We start from the raw sequence: 22,174 nt of genomic DNA, 5'->3' as shown, positions 1-22,174 counted from the left end.
CGGGCGGGTCACGAGTGGCTGAGTTGGTTAGGCATCCGCCCCGGAATGGCGCGAAGGATGCGGGTTCGAGTCCCGCCTCGTGATCGAATTTTTTCTATTCTTTATAAATTTATATTTATAAAGCATTTGAATGCCATAAAAACCAAAAAATATAAATTCAAGAAAAGGTCGTGTTCCATCGTTACAATATTGTATTCACTGAAAAGTGCTTCATATTGGTTGAGATGGTTGTTAAATCATCTCAATAGATGGCGCGCGGTGTGTCCCTTAAGACACATAAAACTGAAAGGATAGAATAAATTCGATTACTCGGGCGGGTCACGAGTGGCTGAGTTGGTTAGGCATCCGCCCCGGAATGGCGCGAAGGATGCGGGTTCGAGTCCCGCCTCGTGATCGAATTTTTTCTATTCTTTATAAATTTATATTTATAAAGCATTTGAATGCCATAAAAACCAAAAAATATAAATTCAAGAAAAGGTCGTGTTCCATCGTTACAATATTGTATTCACTGAAAAGTGCTTCATATTGGTTGAGATGGTTGTTAAATCATCTCAATAGATGGCGCGCGGTGTGTCCCTTAAGACACATAAAACTGAAAGGATAGAATAAATTCGATTACTCGGGCGGGTCACGAGTGGCTGAGTTGGTTAGGCATCCGCCCCGGAATGGCGCGAAGGATGCGGGTTCGAGTCCCGCCTCGTGATCGAATTTTTTCTATTCTTTATAAATTTATATTTATAAAGCATTTGAATGCCATAAAAACCAAAAAATATAAATTCAAGAAAAGGTCGTGTTCCATCGTTACAATATTGTATTCACTGAAAAGTGCTTCATATTGGTTGAGATGGTTGTTAAATCATCTCAATAGATGGCGCGCGGTGTGTCCCTTAAGACACATAAAACTGAAAGGATAGAATAAATTCGATTACTCGGGCGGGTCACGAGTGGCTGAGTTGGTTAGGCATCCGCCCCGGAATGGCGCGAAGGATGCGGGTTCGAGTCCCGCCTCGTGATCGAATTTTTTCTATTCTTTATAAATTTATATTTATAAAGCATTTGAATGCCATAAAAACCAAAAAATATAAATTCAAGGAACAATAATCAAAGTACAAAGTAAATAAACGACTTGTGTATCGTCTTATATTCATTAAATCTTTAATTTAATAGTTAATATAATTTTGCTTGGCAATATTGTTTTGTTTTGTAAACATTCAGATGTTACCTGTCCAATCTCATTAAACTACGCTTAGAAACTACGTAGTTACAACTAGAAATGGCGGTTAAAAATATTCAAATGACATTTTCATAGACAAGTAACGTCTCTAGACTCTACGTAACAAGGAACGTAAATTCATAGTGAACGAGCGCAATGCACGTATAACATGACCTTCGGAATATTCCCTGTGCATATCTGTGATCAGTCTGAATTTTATTGATACTCAATCGAAAGCAATAGATATGGTTTTTTTTATTGCTTTTGGAACTCTATGTTTTCAAAATTGATTGTATAATGTATATAGGTACATAAAATCATCGATAATGAATGCTATTTTCCTGTCTTGTAGGAAAACTGAAAAGGTTAAAAAATGGGACCCAGTTACAAAGACTTCGCTTTCTGTCTGTAAATCCGAATGTCAGCAGGCTGTATCTCATGAACCGTGATAGATGGACATTTGATATATTCAGAGACGATGTAAGTATTTCTGCTGCCACAAGGTATTAACAAAATATTTAATTAGGTATAATTTTATAAACGAAAACTTTAACAGAAAATGGACTATTTACTGAGCTAAACCATTCCTGCTTAAAATAACGTTTAATCTATATTCATGTCAGATTTTATTTACGTAAGTAATAAATGGCTGATATACAACAATCCAGTTTTCCAATGCTGCCAAAACCAACACTTTAGTCTCATCTTTGCAAACCCAGGGTATTGACCAACAATAAAATCTGTCTAGAAAAAGCGATCGTTCAATGTTCGATAGTTGACCGAATTCGCGTGTTAATTCCCCGCCAGTGTGTCCGTCCAGTTTTAATTATATCCGCTGCGTTCCATTTTCGCGCTCGCAAACCAACAGTGCGTTGCGTTGCTTCCGCGACTTGACGCCATGGTGATCGGTTGTCGAACTAACACGAATCATGATTGATATTATTATAAAAAGTGTGTCTCACATAATTTATTTTCCAGCGCAATTTCCCCACTAATTAACTGTCAAAATTGACGTAAAGTGCAGCAGAATAAAGCGGCGCGTTCATAGAATAATGAAATTTACACGGTGTTATTCCTGTGTTAGCAGTGATCTCTGGAGTGCGATCAAACGGATGGGATGTTGTGCTTCTGCTAGTCAATTAGGTAAAATCGCACTTTGGCAGGCTTCCCGAGCAGTTGTTCAACTTGTGGGTTTTGCGCGTTTGATTCGAGGAACGGAACAGCGCACGTACACCCTTATTTGGACTGTAATGCACCGTTTTATTTACGTACGGACTGATTTATGGTCATTAAACTATAATATTATAGTATTCGTACTGTAAACTACTCTATGATTGAAGATTAGTGCTATTGAAGACTATCTTGTCTTATTATTTCTAATTCTACAACAATTTATTAATATAGGTAACTGTGTACAAAGACTTGAACACGTTTCACAACAAACACCATAAGTATATGAAACATTGCAATTTATGTGTACATATTAATATCAGCTCTACATAGTTTTCTTCCAGATGACGATTCACACCAAAACAAATCAAAGACGTCAATAGTTCCTCAAGGTAACATTACGACATCTACGAACTACCTAATGTTCTGTGATATCTCCTTGGAAACATGGTAACCATGTTTTTGTTCATTACAATAAAAAAGTCTTATTTAGTGATTAGATTATATAAATACGTCGCAAAATTTCGTCATTTTGGTACTTAGGTACCTATTTATTGTTTACATAATGAATTTACGTATAAGTGTAACTATGAATAGCATTTCTATTTACTCCTGCTTTGGATACAAAAAAGGTCTAGCCAAACTTCCGTTTTACTATTAACTTTATGTCTTAGATTCTTATGTTCATGAAGGTTGTCAAACTGGTGAATGTGAATCTTCTTTTTTTCTAATATATATAAATCTCGTGTCACAATGTTTGTCTTCAATGGACTCCTAAACCACATAACCGATTATAATGAAATTCGCACACTATGTGCAGTTCGATCCAACTTGAGAGATAGGATAGTTTAAATTTCAAATCGTTTAAGAGAAAGCGGGCGAAGCCGCGGGCGGTAAGCTAGTATTATTATAGTTATTAAAACAAACAACAATTAATATGTGTATATTTTAACGGTAATATAAAGGTATTATCTACATAAAGTAGTAGTAAAAATCCTTAAAATGTGTATATGCAGTTGATTTTTGATGAAGATTCAGTGCACACTGCAGCTTATAACATATTTCATAGACATTTACCAAAACTTTTCAGAAAATACCTTTAAAATACTTTGTGAGAGATTAACAAAATGTGTACGACTGTTTTGGAAAGGAAACATTTGGCAAAACCTCAATGGCCTGGTAAACTCGTTAATCCGTTTCAAGAAAATGTATCAGGTCATGTTCTCGTGTCTTTGTCGTCTTTTAACTTAATTGTATCACTAAAAACCCTTCGTTATAACGTATATTCGACACTCAAAGGAAAGGAAAACTTTAAAAAGTTTTATTGGATACTTAAACGTTGTTTTGCTTTTTTTAATTTAATAAAAAAGCCGTAAATTGCAAAACATATGGCTGTTATAAACATAATTAGTGCAATAAATGCAAAGAAATGAAGTAAGTTAAAATGAAATATGTACCTAGGTACTAAAAAATAAAAATTAGATGAATGTATGTAGAAAATATTGACCATGATCACAGATTATTAAATTTATTTCTATTTGATATTATTTTACCTAAATCGAGAACCATATCATTATATAATGTAATATCTAGTAGTATAGAGATAATAATATGATGATTCGTTCGAAATATGGTTTACCTACTTGGTTCAGATCTTATACGCCTTTACCACTACATATTTGGTTGATATCGACATGCATTGTTTACATGATTACATACATGCATTTGTTTTAATGCAATAAGATAGTAGTGTGATTTAGTGTGTATCTGTGTAATATTATGAGTTACGACTTGGTTACGACTACGACTTAAGAGACAGAAAGCAGTTTAGTCATTTAAATTCATAATCTATGGTTCTTCATCTCTATAATTATTTTTTATTAATTAATTTTTTATGTTATATTATATTATTGGAGCCAAGAGTTCAAAGTCTGTTAATCGTAGTACCTTGTATCTGCATTCTGCATATTATATAGAAAAATAATCACATTCGAAACTACGATAGAGGCTGGGCTACGACGTGACACATCTTGCACTTTGGTATTATAAGATTGTTAGTTTAATTTAATTTTAACATCTATCATGTGGATGTGGGTCGTTGAAATAGTTAGAAATATCTCGATCACTAATAGCACTGAACGTTAAAATATTATACGGGATGTAGCGACCTTGTTATCGATAATTTTACTTACTATTTTCAAACCGCAATAGTAATATTCGTATTTATTAATGCACTTATTTTTTGTACTTGAATGCATTTTTTTGTGTGCAGTGCGTATCTGAAAGATCGCTTATTTTGTAAACAAATGCTCCGGATACCGTTATGAATGATTCGTATTCCGAAAACATTTAATAACGCCATTGTTTTTGGTGTTTTCATCATGAATATTATTATTTCTGTACTACTGTTCTCTACTAACAAGCATAAGCCGTTTAATTTTTAGATACATTTAAGGATAGATTCTAAGAGTATACTTTAAGATTTTATTATAGAGCAGAAATTAAAGACCAAAGACAACACAAACGTAGGTGACGTATTTCAACGGACACTAATTTTTCCCATTGAGAAAATCTCTATACCTACTTACCAACTACTTAGGTACTATCACTATCTTCAAAGACAACATTAATGTTAACAAATAACTACGTATCGTCAAAAACAATAAATTCAAGATCTAAATCAGTTTGAAGGTTTATATGTCAAAACAAATCCATTTAAAATCATCTCATGGGATTTGATAAAACTACCTACATTATACATATTATAATGAAATTAAAATGCAAGAAACCCATACAACCCGTTCGAGCTTTGAAAGCGTATATCCCTGAAGATCCATCAAGTTTTATAACTTTTTTAAAACAGATCTAACTATATAATACATTTAACACTATTACATTAGCAAACGTCTAGAATGAAGATGCCAAGTAAATATCTGTAGATTTGGCAGTCAGCGGCACTTTTGAAGTTTCAGATAACATGAAAATATTTCTTACATCTTCTAGTCATTATAACAAATGATGCTTTTACATGATGCGTATAATTGTGCACATTTTTGTGTTTACTTTTAACTTCCAAGAAGAATGTTGTTGTTTTAGAGAGTCACGACTCGGCGGTAGGTCTAGATGGGCTCTGGTTGGAATAATGGTTTTTAAACCTCAAGTCCCAAACCCAAGTGGCTGAAACGCACACATTAATGCTCGCTTTCGTATTGTGAATAAACATCGTAATGTAGCAGATAAACTAGGATGGGAGCCAAGACGAAAATATGCCACGGCGCGTTTTTCCATTGGATTTTGCGCTTTGGAAACGGACAGTAGTTCCCGCTGACATTAATTGTTAATTTGTTCAAGGAATGCGATAACGCGACAATGTCCTATCACTACCGCCCTTACGTGTCTTTCGTCGATGTAGTAGTGTATTGGCATGGATGTTCTACCGGTCGTCTTGATGACTGACGGTCATTAAAACTTTATCATTGCATAATCAATACTGAAACAACTTTTATGATGAAGAGCTCTTATTAAATGTAGAGTATGAATGTATGAGGAATGTACCTAATAGTGTGGTGGGTTTCATTCTGAATCATATGTTGTTTGTGTTGTCTTGCAAGGTCACACGTGGTCATGTCCGTGTCACAAGATAGGCCGATGCACACGCGTCAAGGTACGGGTGTTCATTCAAGCTTCATTTCTATTTACAACACAAATATATGGGTGACACCGCGAGCACTTCCACTGACGTAGGACCTTCGCGGGCGATTCACTGAAAACCGTTTGGACCGGCTTCCACTTGTCTCATTCCCGGAATAGGTTGGGCGGAAACCGGCCCATCCGTCAACGATTGACAAAGGCATTAGAAATAACGAAGAAGAACTAAACAATTTTGAACCCATTATGCTTGATGCGTTGCACTTTCCGCGGCCTGGACACTACTAGTTCAGGATAACGCTAATGTTTACGTCCGTGTTCACTGTCAAATGTGTTATCTGTTATGTGAGCAGGTGCGGTGGCGTCGCGTCGACGCGTGCGCGTCTATTTGTGTCGCATCGTTACATAAAGCAGTCGTGTCCTCACCTCCTCTATCTTGAGGCTCGTGCGGACCACCTTGCGGGTGACCGCGGTCTCGTATGTTTCTTCGATTGTCTCCGCCATGGTTGCGATTCGCGTGTTGCGCGGGCGTCGCGCACGGTCGTTGAGGCGGTACTGAAGAGCGCGCAGTTATTTTTAGTTTTCAGTCGCCGGTCCGTGTGGTGTGCCTGTCTCATTCGAACTTGGGAATTGGGGTGTAATAAACCCAGGACGCTCGACTAAATTATTTACTTAGAACCTCCGCAATAGCTTCTGATCTGCTTTGTATCGCGCTAATTTCTGAACGTCTGAAAAAAAATGCTTACCTAACTGTTTTCATACAAAACATGATTTCAAATCATTTTACGTTTACTCCTTAGTCCTTTGTTAAAATTAAAAAATAAGCCATAAGATTTATCTGAGCTTTAAGTATATACGAGGACATTTAAGCAATAAAATATATAAATACTGAAGCAAATATAGTGACGAGTAATGTAGCATGCAACATTACATGTAAACAAATGTCTTGATATAAAATGGTCGTTTGTTGCCCCGATTGATGTCGACCTTGCTTTTCTTTAATGACAACAGTTTAAAATACAATAAATTCCTCTCGATACATTGTCATGGACATATTCATTAGGGGATTTGTACGAGTTATTTCAATCTTCTAATAAATTAACGATTGTATCAAAGAACGTAAACTAAATAAGTAAGGTAGTTTAAAAACATATTTATTGTTGACTCTATCAATGAGTAGTGTGTAAAAAAATAATAGAAAGGAAATAGAAGCTGACTGTGTGTGTAGCCTCTATCCTGTCGAAAATTAGATAATGAATTAAATTGTATACATATATTTGTTTATTTTAATACTTTTCAAATAAAAGTATCTATTTGAATAAGGTAGGTAAGTACACAGTATTTTTCGCTGTAGATATTATTCATTATCATAATAGAGTCACTTTGTAGTTAAATGCTCTTAACATTCCTATTTAAGTACATGTTCTACGATTACTTATAAATAAAATAAATAAATCACTAAAATAAAGCTAAGTAGTTACTAACTAAAATCTTTACTCAAATATTTCTAAATGCATAATATTATTATATTCGCACTCCAGAACTTTACATTTAAAAATAAACCTTGAAACTTAGCCAACTTCGTAGAACACGAATATATAAACATTATATTTGGGAGCTTAGATCTATAGCCATGCTAAAAAGCCTTAATGATCATTTTTATAATCCCGCCATCTAGCGAGGAGCGCCCGACACTACTAAAGTAGAGCTTTCATCGATAACGATTTTCAGCTCCCAATAGCTTTCGTAGACGGTAGAGTTAATTCATTAGTTAATTCTTTTTCAAAATCAAAAGGCGGACTTATAGTCCGTTTATAATATCATTATGAATAATGTAAAGTATAGTATAGTATAGTTTATAAATTTATAATGTAAAGTAAACATTTTTCTAATTGAATTATTAAACTAATACCTACCACATTGTGACATTGATATTAAATTATTATCGTGTGAGAAATGTTAAAGTTTAAATTTAATTTTCGAGATAAATTATTAATGTCATGTTTTATTTAAATGGAATTACTTGCAATACATATTAAATAATCTCTATAAAGAGCAAGCGCTTTTAATATGGTCCGTACGCGGAAATATTTAAGCCCTTAGTTAAATATAATAGTTAAGAAGATGATAGTATAAATTAATATTAATAATAGTTTGAATTCGAAATCTCTCGAGAGTGTGTGATCTCAGTGTGTATTTACTAAATTTTCCTAAATTATTCCTGTGACCGACACTTCTTCATGAAATAATCTCAGATTAAAAGGCAAAAATAATTTCATTGTTAGTTCAGATTTTCGTTGAACCAGGCGCGGTCCCAGGGGGGTGGTCACGGGGGACATGACCCCCCCCAAAATCGTACTCGATAAAATAGAAAAAAATTCTTATACTGTACAATATATAAAAAACTGGTGCAAATCGGAGTCACTCGCACACCTAAAGTTCTGTTTATACCTGTTTTTAATCCCTTGCAAATGTTGAAATTTGCGAAAATTTGCAGCTAACGGCTTCTGACTCGCACTTGGCCGGTTTTTTTATAATATATTGTACAGTATAAGAATTTTTTTTCTATTTTATCAAGTACGATTTTCTCAAGTTTTTGCTTATCACTTCTTCTTCACGTGAATACGATATTTGGCGAGTACGGTTGGGGGGGGGGGGGGATTCCATACCTTTCCAGCTGCGTGTCCCCCCCCCAAAATGTCAGGCTGGGACCGCGCCTGCGTTGAACCCTATTGCAACTGATTTCAATATAAATATTTATATAGGTACCTACTAGCTTGAGCGACTATTTTACTCAAGCATATTGTTCAAGCAGGTATAACACCTGTGTATTATGTTTATTGAAGCACATGAGTGAGTAAAATGTAGATTTAGATAAAAGCTTCTTGACATAATTATAAAGCCCGGCATTCACTACACGCACCGCGAGCCGAGCCCCGAGCCGTACCAATCCATGGACAAATCCGTCATCGCCCACACACTACACGAGCGCCGAGTTGCAGTCCAGTCGACTGTGAACTTTGATGAGCCTTGCACGTATCTATCCTACCACGAAAAAAAAGAACGAACGAACTAGAACTGCACATTTGATTAACTTTTTTCAATTAAAATAATATATTTATAATAATAATGACCGATACGAGTAATTTTTATATTTTATTTTACTAATAAACCATTCTTAACATAATAAACATTTTCTGATTTAAAGAACTGAACCTTTTTTCTTTTTAAATACTTACTAGAGACGTTACTCTAAAAATCGAAATCTGTTATCTAGAATCCACCATAAATAAATAAATGCGTTGTGATTTATGAATTCTTTTAATCCATACTAATATTATAAATGCGAACGTAACCTTGTCTATCTGTCTGTTACTCAATCACGCCTTAACTACTGAAGCAATTTGCATGAAATTTGGTAAAGAGATATTTTGATACCCGAGAAAGGACATAGGCTACTTTTTATCCCGGGAAATAGGATAGGTTTTATCCCGGCAATCCCACGGGAACGGGAACTATGCGGGTTTTTCTTTGACTACGCGGGCGAAGCTGCGGGTGGAAAGCTAGTTATTTTGACAAGTTCACAGACAAATCCGCGCGCGCACACACACGTACGGATTTGTCCGGCGCGGCTCGGGTGCGGCGCGGCGCTCGCGTCTCCAGACGGCGAGCCCGCGCCGAGCCGCGAGCCGCGCACAACTACACATACACACGCAGATTGGTCCGCGGACTTGTAGCCAGCTACAAATCCAGCGGATGGGTGCGCCTGTGAATGGTACCCATTAATCTTCACAGTTCACACAACCGCGCGAATCGGTTGCACTTTGGTTGCACTACTACAAGCACACGACCGCGAAGCATGTGTGCGTGGCCACTATGAAGCTGTCATCTCTGACATGATTTGACATAATCCCGTTTAGACAGGCACTGACCACAGCTGTCAGTTGAATCTAGTTGACAATGTCATTGTTGTTTGTTTTTTTCAGTTGCTAGTTATATTTTGGAAAAAATCTATATTTTGGAAAAAACGTAGTACCTATTTTATTGCAGTGTGTACCTATGATAATTCAATCATCAAAAGGATTAAAAACACATTAAAACTGATAAGTAAATAAATTTGTAACAACCCTACAAAAAGGTAAACATTTTGCACGTTCTTATCACAGCCTGAAGTTTTTTGTAATTACTTAATTATTAGTTTTTTGGAACCACCACTTTTGACTGCAAAATTCAGTCAAAAACTTATTACAAATAATATAGCTTATTTTTTAAAACATGCTTGCGTACATTAAAAGTTCAATAAAACACCAAATCAGAAATAAAACTTTTATTAAGTATCACATACAAACGCAACACTCATAGTTCTATAAACTTTGCATTTAATAAATATTTCCTACGCTAGGCATAATTTCGACATACATTACATAGCTTATATAATATCACTTTAAGTGCGTAGATCTTTTATCACTGCTGGTTGCTCTAATACTTCATAGGAATATCTTAATAACCGGCATATTTTCAACCAGCTTTCCTTATTCCACTTGGCTGGAAAAGAAATATTATGGGATTAATAATCTATTATTACGAAACAGATAAATTTTATAATTAGACATGTTTGGTGTGTTGTATCAATGTAAAAGTAAATTTTGCAGTTATGAGTGTGCATTTTTGTGTAGGGTAGGGATTTAGTAGCATGCGTATATAGCCGAAAATTTGCGTGCGTGCGTATGTCGTGGTCATATCGTAGATTTGCTCATTTCATGAAATGGCCAATTTAGTTTGGCCAGATCGTCGATCTGGCCAAACGTGGATGGCCATTTCACGAAATGCGACAATTTTTGTTTCTTTTTAAAAAAGCGAATCGCTTCTGGCACTCGCCGGCCGCTGCCGCGGCACGCTCGCTTTGCTCGCTCGGCTCGTGCGTTGTTTATTAAAGTCTAACCTAACCTAACCTAATCTACATTTTATACGATCTGGCCAAATGTCGATGACCAAATCGTGAAACGTTGACGATTTAATGATCTGATCAAACTATGTTGGCCATTTCATGAAATGAGCAAATCTACGATATGGCCACGACACGTACACGTGTATATCTACATCATGTATAATTGTTTTTTTGTGTGTGTGTGTATATTCGTGTGCATGCGTATGTGGACTTTGGTGTCATTCACAAGATTCGCATGTTGTTGGTATATCCATATGTGTATTTGTCCATGTATGTGCGCGTGTGTGATTGTGCATACGTGTGCAATTTGAATGTGTGTATATGTGAAACTCATATGATGTGCATAGATTATAGCAAATTGGTGTTGCCAAGGCTCTACCGAGCCCGCGAGCTTGTTTGTGTGTGATTGTGTATAGGTGTGCGTGTGTAATTTTTAATAAGTGTGCATTTGTGAGTAATGTAACTTACATGATGCGCATAGTGTTGGTGTATCCAGAGCCCTGTCTCCAGCCGGTAACGAGCACCACGTTGTCGCCGGTGCGCAAGAAGCCGCGCTTGCGACCGAACTGCAGACCGTACTGCACGCGGTTGTCGACGTCCTTGAGCCAGTCGCTGGCCACGCCCTCTGTAAATTTTTGTTTGTGATAATATTCTATTTATAAAGTAAGTTAAAGGTTTATTATATTTATTTTTTGATAATCAATATAATGTAATGTAATATAATGTGTAAAAAAATGAATACCAATAATTTATCTGGGTGGAAGGGCCAATTTAAAGTAGTAGTAAAATATATTTTTTTAATAAATGATCATATCAGTTTAATCTCTCTAATCTCAATGGTACAAGTACGATTCAAGCTTAATGACGGCTCGGAACATTGTACGATCCGATGCAAAGAAAACAATTTTAGATATTAGCCGGACGTTAAGGGATCTGTGCGCACCCGCACACGCACCTGCACCTAACTTCCGAACCGCCATTAAGTTTGAATTGAACTGTAAAAGGTGGTATTTCCGCATGTTAGTCTTACCTTCGTATACCAGGGGCAGTACTCCGCGGTACAAGTGCGCCTGGCGAGCGGTTTGCGCCTGCCGTGTTACTGCGATGATGGGGCAGCGGGGCCGGTACTTGCTGAGCAAGTATGCTGACCGGCCACTTGTGGTGATCACAATGATGGCAGTCGCCATGCACTTGGACGATGCCTCTACGGACGCGATCGCGACAGAGTGGGCAGGTTCAATTGGTGGTTTCACCTGCAAAAAGATTAGGATTTTATAATTCAATTTAAAATTGTAAATGTAATGGGTATTAAGTTAGACTCTTCATACCCGTTAATGTTTGCAGTTCCTCTAACTGTTAGAGGTACTGCAAACTTTAACGCGATTTTAATTTATCATAATATTTTTCAAATCATTTCCAAAACTTTATTTCCAGCGTGCGGATCTAAATAGATATTAAGTATGAAAATATTCTAAATCTAAAGTGTAGCAGTTTTTTCCTTTTTTTCCAATAATACCGATACGTACTGAAATTTCTCTTGCACCAAGTTACAGCACATAATACTTAACAAAACACCACAAACAGACCTGCGCAACCAGATCGATGAACAGCTGTTTATGCCAGATCGCAGCCTCCGCCTCTTTGCAGATATTGGCCATAGTGAGTACACACTCCAAGGGGTAATCACCCTTGGCCGTTTCCCCAGAGAGCATGACGCAATCAGCTCCGTCCAGAATCGCGTTGGCCACGTCTGAAGTTTCCGCGCGGGTTGGACGCGGCTTCTTCACCATGGACTCGAGCATTTGCGTTGCGCAAATAACTGGTTTACCGACCTGGAAGGTAAATGGCATCATTATTAGCTATTTTTGGAATAATTTGTGTCTAAAATAATTTATTATTAAAAAGTACAGGTTGTGAAACATCTTCCATTCATTTGGATATGTCAAAATCGATGGAAAAAATACGAGTATCAAGTGTGTGAACAACGTCAGAAAAAAAAAATTGAACTATATTATACTTATTGAAAGAACAAGTTCTTTTATAAATAGTGTGCAAATACACCTAAAATAGCAGTGAGATCAAAATACAATATGCAACAACACATAAGCTTTTATACATTTCAATATTACGTTTTTACATTGAAGAATATTTGTAACATACAAATTACTTACCAAGTTACAACGCGCGATCATGGTCTTCTGCGCCAAGGACACCTTTTCTGGAGGAATTTCGATACCCAAGTCACCTCGCGCTACCATGATACCGTCAGATGCCTGAAATAAGAAGTATTATTACCAAACTTTATTTCATTTTTACTTTACACACACTTACATTAAAGTATGTTTTAAGGTGAAAAGGAATAGAATAATGAAAAAATGCAGTATATGTAGTTTGGCATTCATAAAAATCTCTATGGACTCGATGTGAAAGTTTTATGTTCATGCGCACCCTCTATACCAAGATGGCAGCCATGAATCTAACCTACGTAAAAACTGAATAAAAACTAAGGTGAAAACAAAAGATTAGAATAGAATTAAATAATCCTGTTGAGTAAAACCTGGTTCCAATATGTCTATGTAATTTGCGACAATTGAAGAATAACCTTATTCAGATCATAAAGTCATTAGATAATGCATGCTATAAATTGGCAGCATCCGCGTTTTAGAGCCAGTACATCATTGCAGAAACTAGTTTCTAGCGTGTCAAATGAAAAAGTATGAAGCAATTTAATGTGATCCCGAATTTAATACAATTTGAACTGGTAGAGAGCAGATGTTTTATTAAATAATAGACAATGAATTTATATTTTTTGGTTTTTATGGCATTCAAATGCTTTATAAATATAAATTTATAAAGAATAGAAAAAATTCGATCACGAGGCGGTGTGTCCCTTAAGACACATAAAACTGAAAGGATAGAATAAATTCGATTACTCGGGCGGGTCACGAGTGGCTGAGTTGGTTAGGCATCCGCCCCGGAATGGCGCGAAGGATGCGGGTTCGAGTCCCGCCTCGTGATCGAATTTTTTCTATTCTTTATAAATTTATATATAGACAATGTTCAAAAATATTTCACCTCCTGTGCTGTAAGGCGAATTATTGCTTATATTTAACAGAAATTCTAATTCTTAGTCGTTATTGGCTTTGTGAGCAGACATGTTCAATAGTTGTTGTCTAACATTCGATATTTTGCGAAGTTTTAGGTTTGTTTCTTTTTTTGTTTTTTTTTTTTAAGTATTTGTACAGTAGTGTTATTACATAATATATTACTTTTCCATATTTTTTAATTTTAATCCTCATCCCCATTAGTCTAATTTCCTTTTTTTATTCATTTAACTTACAGCAATAATCTCGTCAAGGTTGACCATTCCCTGGTGGTTCTCGATCTTGGAGATGATTTTGATGTTCTTTCCCTTTTCGCCCAAGATGCCGCGGATTTCTTGCAACGCCGCTCCATTACGGATGAAAGAGGCAAAAATCATGTCCACCTTTGAAAAAAAATAATTGAAATCTTTTGAAATCATATTTTATTCTACTTTCATGAAAATAACTCTCAATATTATTAGTATAATTAATCTGGAGGAGACTGATAGTTAGATTTGTTAGTATGCATTATGAAAACTATAATATATACAAGTTCTGGAAAATCTTAGAAACATGAATCATCAGCTTATCAATATCAACTAAATGAATTATGATCCCGGCATTAATTTTACAAATCTTCGACTACCTACAAAAACATCAACAAATATTATCACCAAGTAAGTTTGACCTAAAAATTAATTACACCTTTTACGAACATAAAATTAACGAAATATATACAAGTATAGATAAGGCGTGTTTACATTATGGACCACGTGCTGTTCTCTCGTGATATCACGCTTTTATCAGTAACACTACTCATCCGAAAAGAATGTCAGGCAATGACATTGATTAGCGAGGTTTATTTCTTATTAAAACACTTGATAAAGTATTTATTGCGGAATCTCTAATGATAATGTATTGGAAATTGTATGTCGATTGCCGGAACTAAACTATTTATCTTGGGTTATAAAAAAATTGTTTATAAATTTTATTTTTTTTTGACCTTATCACTACATGTAAATGTTTAAATAAAAGTTTAAAAATGCTTGAATAATATTAATCCATACTTACGCCTTGTTCCACACCGAATAATAAATCAGACTTGTCCTTTTCAGACACAGCTGGCAGATCTACAGGCAGGCCGGGGAGGTTCACACCCTTTCTTGATCCAAGCATACCTGTATATAGGAATATTTTTATTGTATTTGAAGTAATAACATATAATTACAAAAAATAAATATGTGCAAAAAAGAAAAAAAAAAAACACCTAAGCTACAAATAGAAAAACTTCCATAGTTTTTGGGGTTAAAAAATACATAAATTCTATAGGATACTAGGTTTCCGCCCGCGGCTTCGCCCGCGCAGTCAAAGAAAAACCCGCATAGTTCTCGTTCCCGTTGAATTTCTGGGATTGCATCATTTTCCCGGGATAAAAAGTAGCCTTTCCTTTCTCAGATACCAAAATATCTCCATACCAAATTTCATGAAGATTGGTTCAGTAGTTTAGGCGTGATTGAGTAACAGACAGACAGACAGACAGAGTTACTTTCACATTTATAATATTAGTATGGATGTAATAGGATTTAAAACAAAAGGATGCAATTCTGTATCGAATTGAACAAAATATATTAATTTCATAGGCGAATCAGCTTCTTGTCAGGATGTTGTATATAAGATTTCATTAAAACTACCCACCTCCATTTTCAATAGTGCAGACCAAAGTATCAGCTGTCGATGACGCACAAATAACAGAGATGAGGCCGTCATCGATAAATATCCTATTGCCGGGCTTCACTACGTTAGTGATGTTCTTGTAGTCGACGAACACGGTGGATGCGTTGCCACGTTCTTGGTAGGACGGGTCGGTTGTCAGTTTGAGAGTTTCACCCTTTTTCAACTCTACTTCCGCGGAACCACCCTGTATATAAAAAGTAATAAGTGACCAGTTATATGAAGAAGTAAAAGAAATAATATAAATTAATTGTCCTGTTGTATTTATTCGGATATTATATCTTCTAGAGAGTTTTTGCAGATTTCATAAACCAATACTATCTAGTATCTATTATTTAATAGAGTAGAAGATGAAAATGCATTTTTTTATTCTTTCATATTATGTATGCAAGTTCATTTTATTTATAATTGAACAACCAATCAATAATGAGCACATGAATTTACATAGCTATTCTAATAAATTAACATTAGTGATAACGCATACATTTATTACCATAATTGTAAAATTGATGGTTGGGGAAGTAATGTAATTCCAATTTAACAAGCAAGGACAAATCAACAATATATGTATAATTCAATGCACATTAAAACATTTCTTAATTGATCATTTTATCATTTTTTCTTCTTTTTCCTATTGTGGAGTAAACAGCTTCATTGACATCTAAACCAATATTCATCTCTTCAAATGCTGTATCTATGTACTTACACCTTCCAAAAGGCCAGTTCTGATCTCTGGTCCCTTAGTGTCCAAAGCAATTGCCAACGAGAAAGGCATGCCAAGCTTTTTGCTATAATTCTTTTCAGCCTCCCGGCAGTTGCGGATTGTCTCTGCGTGGTATTCATGGGAACCATGCGAGAAATTCATACGGGCAACATTCATGCCGGTTTCCATCATTTTCTCTAGCATCTCGACGCTGCGGGATACCGGCCCTGTTCAGATTAAAAAAATATAAATATTTAGTTGAAAACGAATTTCTCGAAAGTGTTATTGGAAGATAGGATAGATATTGATGAATTTGATATTTCTTTTGTAGTAAGTAATTAAAATTATACCATTCAATATTCGTTACTTTTATTATAAAGTGATTTTAATAATTGACAAGTGATGTAGACTTATGGTACCATATATTGATACTAGAATACTTATATTGATTTTTATAGTGTAATATTACTTTAGTGCAGCAATTTTATCCAATCAAATACCTTATAAAACCCACTACTGTAACATGATAACCCAATATAGCCAACATCCACTAGAGCTTGTTAATCAAACACACTAATATAAAATACCTAGTACATATGTACTATTATTTTCTTAGTAATCAACTCACCAATGGTACAGATGATTCCAGAAAGACGGACATATGAAGCCCTGGAGTCGATATCCAGGCTGCACATGTGGTCTAGGTTGGAGAGGGCATTTGATGCAGCCAGCTGCATGCATGGCTTCTCTGCACACCCACTCTGTGAAATATTAAGTTGATAAATAATCTGGATACTATATTAATAACTCATGCCTCGGAACCACAGACACAATAGAAAATCTATTGTGTCTGGGACCGATCGGGCCGTTTGGGGCTCAATGGGATAAAATGGTAAGCTAAATTGTTTGATGAGTTTATTCTGATGAAATAAAAAAATCAATAAAATATACTTATTTTTAATTTAGGTGTGATAAAGTTGGTTTTAAGAAGTTACTTTACATACATGATTACAAAAATGAAAATTCTACTGTAGAATAAATTTAGTATGTAAGTAGTACCATATCCGTAATGTACATATAATATAGGTATTTCATTGACAAATTATTTTGAAATAAATATGGCATTGGAAATTTATGCTCGCTTTAAAAATAATGTTAAGAGTCATTATTTTGATTTTTTCTTGAGTTTCCAAAAGATAGGTACACAGTTACAGATAATGTTACAGAACTACTAAAATCGAAGTATGAAAATCTATGTTTAAAAAAAAAAATTTTTTGGAATAATGGTCACCTATCATTAGTATGAGTTGATTGTTAACTATAAATATTTCAAACCAAATACAATTTCCAAGACATCAAATATGATTCCAATTAGAAATAAGAATAGTCTTTTATTCAGGCATATTTGTGGAAAACATATTAGGTAGCAATTTCAATACAACACTGTATACCTGCATACATTTATTTCTAAGACACACTCCACATGAACTGATAATGTATTTATGTTGACCTTGCCACTGTTTATGACTGTAGTCTATAACTTCAGGTGCTAAATATATTAGTTGCCGTTAATATTCTATATAAAATTATAGTCATGAAAGATTAACTACCTACTGAAAATTGTAGTGTTTCTAAGTAGTGCTCATTAAAATATATGGATAAGGATAAGGTACAATTATTTCAACTTTCAAGGTATGTACAATGTACATATTATATTAAATTATTATTATAATATGTAGGTAAACTTATTTTATTACCTACACATACTTATTACTTGTATGAAATTAACTCAAGCTGATGTGGAGCCATACTTTTTATTTATTTATACATTTTCCAGGTCTCATTGGTATAGGTATTTTATTCTTGAGATGAAAGTGAAAGAATTAATGTAACAATTGTACCCAAATTGCTTGTAGGTACATTAATACATTTTGAAATACAAAAAGTTACTGTACTAATGGGCTTAAATTTTATGACTGTTGTGTTCAATACCTCTGTTTTTCCATCGTAAATTGTGCACCAAACCATTTTTACACTATTGTTACTAAGAACACCTCTCTGAAAATTCGCAAGTGGTGAAACCGACGGTGCATATGATCTTGAACTGCCCTTTAGCGTAGAAAACTTCTCTCGGCCGCATTGAAATACGGACTTGCGTATTGAACGTCGAATCACGACAGTTGGCGCGCGCATCAAAGTTGTGACGCGAGAATAGAAACACGAACCAATACAAGTTTTATTTCTCCCTTTCTCCCCTTTTCAAAATACGACCCTTCGCCCTAGCCGTAGCCCTATCCTACTTGCTTTAAGTTCTTAAAAACTATGAACGAACATTAAAATACCGCTAACTGCTAAAATATAATTTTGTCTAATTTTAAACTTTGATGGTGTGCCAGAAACCAAAACAGACTTTCGGTTTGCCAAACTGATGTTTGTAACTTGTTTGTAACCCTTTGTTATGAACGTAGTGTTAACTAATACTTATCTAATGTAAATGTAATCACTCCAGTTCCAATATCCCTTATTAGAAACTTGCTTAGGTATTATTTTAATAATTTTACATTAAAGTGTGTTTTCAGTGTAGTAAAAGTTACAGTAAGGTATCTACACAGTTTTATTTTTAAACTCGGAGCAATCAACAGTAAAATATATATATTTTATTATATTAAGTTATTAAGTATTCCGTGTAAGTGCCAATGTTAGAAGAAAAAGTAGTTCGATTAGTTCTACCTACTAGCAAAAGAAGTGAGTAGATAATTGCTTCAAAATTGGCAGTAAAATTCGTAATTTTCGACATGTTTTCGACGCAGGACATACATTTGACTTTTTGTTTGTTTCCATGACAACACTTCCGTTTTGTCATGTGTGTCCTGCTATTTTCAATGTAGTGTACTTAGGTACCCTAGGTACCTATATAATAATTAATTGTATGTGATTTGTATTGGCAACTAGCAAGGCGCAAACTACCTACTTCTCTGTGCTACTTCTGCGGTATTGGAAACCTTCGGATCGCGCATATATTATATTTTAATGTTTTATATTTTGTGTGCAACAACAACACAGCACCGAGTCAAATGTATTTATATGCAGACTGCAGTGTTTCTTATATATAATTTTTCATATGAATTAAATGCCGAAATGGTAAGTAACTCAACGTAAAAACATATAGGTAAGTACCTATTTAAAATAAGATATTATACCTAGGTACCTGTTGCAGCAGGTATAGGTACGTGATGTTTTTATTTTACTAAATTATCACCTACTTATGCTAGGTGAGCATTGAATTGTATGTATTTTGATCTTTATTTATTGTTTTTAGGCTCAAATTATAAAACAAAAACAAAAAATTTTGTTTACAATTTGTTTTGGTTCATATCCTTAATCCTTTATATTTTATGCTTCCTTCTTTAAGATGCACGTAATCAAACACGTTAGGATTAGTTAGGATTTTAATTTCTTATAAAATAAATTTTAAATATATAGGTAGGTAAGTAACTTATGAGAATATATAGGTAATATTTCCAATTACAAAAATGTCTCAGTTTGCACAAATCATATTTTTTAAATAGGAATTAGGATACTTTTTGATTAAAGATGGTGGGTTGACCGGCATCACCTGATGATTCAGTATTTACGTACTCCAACAATTTATTTATCTATTTTATATCTCATTTGTTAAATAAACCAGAGTCGTAAAACTTATATTAGAACTAAACATAAAATAAAATTTACTTACTATTTCCATGGATGCCATATTTTGCCTTTAGAAATTAAACTACAACTAGGTACCTATAACACGTCGAAACTCGAAAGTTCCGAATAAACAGAAATAGTGGTAGTGGAATACTTTGACAGCAACTCTATGGAATTCTAAAGGTCATTGCAATGTCAGAGGTACAGGTTCATTTCTACGCTAGCTATCAGATGACATTTTAAAAATAATTATTATTTAACCTCTTAGTGTTTTTATTTTATTTTATGAGGTCTTAATTAAAATAAAACACAATATTTACAAAAATGTTTATAACCTACGAAGTAAGGAGAAAAGTCAAAACATCGATTATTATTCGAAAATCGATTTTTTATGACAGTTGACAATTAGAAAAAAAATAGGTACCTACTAAAAGCTTAGAGCAATATAAATTATAAATGCTCTAAGATTAAAAGTCCTGTAAACAGTAGACCGTACCTACAGATTTTTGTTTCATATAATCGAAGTTAGATTAAATTCTCATTTAAATGACCTAGATAAAAAGGCGGTGTATTTTTAAAACTTTTTGACTGATTATGTAAAAAAATATTTAAAAACTTACTTTTATCCCGTCCCGCACTATAGCTTTCATTTTACAGTCCACACAACTGATTCACAACACGTCGAAACCTTTATATGACCGGTTTAGTTCAAATGCAAGTTATCTTCGGTTTCCACTTATCTTATTGAAATGTCAATAAACTTAACCCCCCGCACGCATTACGTTATGTAGGTACCTACTTATGGAATATTATTCTCAATTCTGTGCCTAGGAATCTGGAAAGATGTCAACCTGCAATAAATTTTTATAGTGAAATTTGTACTTATTTAACTACAATTAATTTTATACCTAATAATAAATCAAGATATCGCAGACTCCAAAAAAAATATTACTTAGTAGGTAGGCTTATAATAGGTTCATCATTGTATGAAACACAGAACTATATCGAGATAGAAGGAAAGAGTGTATGTACCTCGCGTGGCGAAAAGACGATTAATCATCGTCTTTGCTCGCCACGATGCTCAGTCCTCTCTCGACCGCTCTCCGTGTGTGACGTACTAATGCAAACAGAAAATGACCCCGTGCTCGATAATTAACTGTGCAAACACCACCAAAAAAGTTGAAGGTGTCAATAAAAATATTTCCTTTCACCTGTAAGTACTTTTTGCCCTAAAATATCTGCTATTACTTATAAAACAATTTATTTTTGTGCTCCGTATTAATTTAATGTAAACGGTAACGGAATGATGCTACTTTTCCATTACGGTTTTAATTTTACACGCCAGACTGGAGATGCATTGAAAACCAGCAATGAAAATAAAACATTCCAAACTGTCAAAACGCGGTAAAGGTTGATTTCTCATTTTTCTGTCAAAAGTAAGCATATAGAGTTGTACGCCACGATTTTCAATGCCGATTTCTTAGTCGATTCAAATCGATACCTATTGAAAACAGAAAAATGATAATTATTTTTTAATCCTATAATATTATTGTAAGGTATATCATGGTTTAAAGTTATATTATTGTTAGGTATATCGATGGTTTAAAATATATTTACTATATACATATTGCAAATTTGTTTCAGTTTTCCGAAAGATTCTCTTGTGAAAAATAAATGGATGGAAGCAAAAACAAAAACTGGTTTCCTACGAAACACAGTCTGATTTGTTCCATACATTTTCATGAAGATTCGTTTACTGGCCCATCAAAGTTTCAGCGAATAATGTTAAGTGGTTGAGGAGTTCCTTCCGTCTCCATCATTAGCTCAGCACCATGATACTAAAATTTAATATTGTCACCTGACTTGCACATGTATGCAAAATTTCAGCTCAATAAGTTGAGTAAAACTTCTATAATATTCAATTGCAAGATTTGATCCGAACATACATACATACATTCATATACACATGCATATATACATACATA

The 22,174-nt window shown here is 34.5% G+C and overlaps 2 protein-coding genes across 5 annotated transcripts in view; both read right to left on the bottom strand.

Moving 5' to 3' along the window:
- LOC123693445 (tropomodulin-1) overlaps positions 1-6,600 on the bottom strand; it is a 66,599-nt gene extending 59,999 nt beyond the window's left edge. The window contains exon 1 of the mRNA XM_045638545.1: positions 6,458-6,600. Within this exon, the coding sequence (XP_045494501.1) occupies positions 6,458-6,535 (78 nt within the window). The 5' untranslated portion in view covers positions 6,536-6,600. The remainder of the gene's footprint in view (positions 1-6,457) is intronic.
- Positions 6,601-10,343: 3,743 nt separating this feature from the next.
- LOC123693476 (pyruvate kinase-like) lies at positions 10,344-20,952 on the bottom strand. 4 transcript variants are annotated; one of them, XM_045638616.1, is made up of 11 exons: positions 20,810-20,952; positions 17,125-17,257; positions 16,500-16,723; positions 15,758-15,980; positions 15,134-15,240; positions 14,320-14,466; positions 13,151-13,252; positions 12,566-12,811; positions 12,010-12,232; positions 11,448-11,604; positions 10,344-10,576 (listed from the first exon to the last, which is right to left on the bottom strand). In XM_045638616.1, the coding sequence occupies exons 1-11, from the start codon at positions 20,837-20,839 to the stop codon at positions 10,564-10,566; spliced, it is 1,605 nt and encodes a 534-aa protein (XP_045494572.1). In that variant the 5' UTR covers positions 20,840-20,952; the 3' UTR covers positions 10,344-10,563. The 4 variants fall into 4 exon arrangements, with proteins under 4 accessions (XP_045494572.1, XP_045494573.1, XP_045494570.1 ...); XM_045638617.1 differs by lacking the exon at positions 20,810-20,952 and adding an exon at positions 20,233-20,389; XM_045638614.1 differs by lacking the exon at positions 20,810-20,952 and adding an exon at positions 18,489-18,699.
- Between the last annotated feature and the right edge of the window lie 1,222 nt (positions 20,953-22,174).

The sequence above is a fragment of the Colias croceus genome, chromosome 7 (assembly GCF_905220415.1).
Source record: "Colias croceus chromosome 7, ilColCroc2.1".
NCBI lineage: Eukaryota > Metazoa > Arthropoda > Insecta > Lepidoptera > Pieridae > Colias > Colias croceus.
This window is presented reverse-complemented; position numbering and strand designations above follow the sequence as displayed.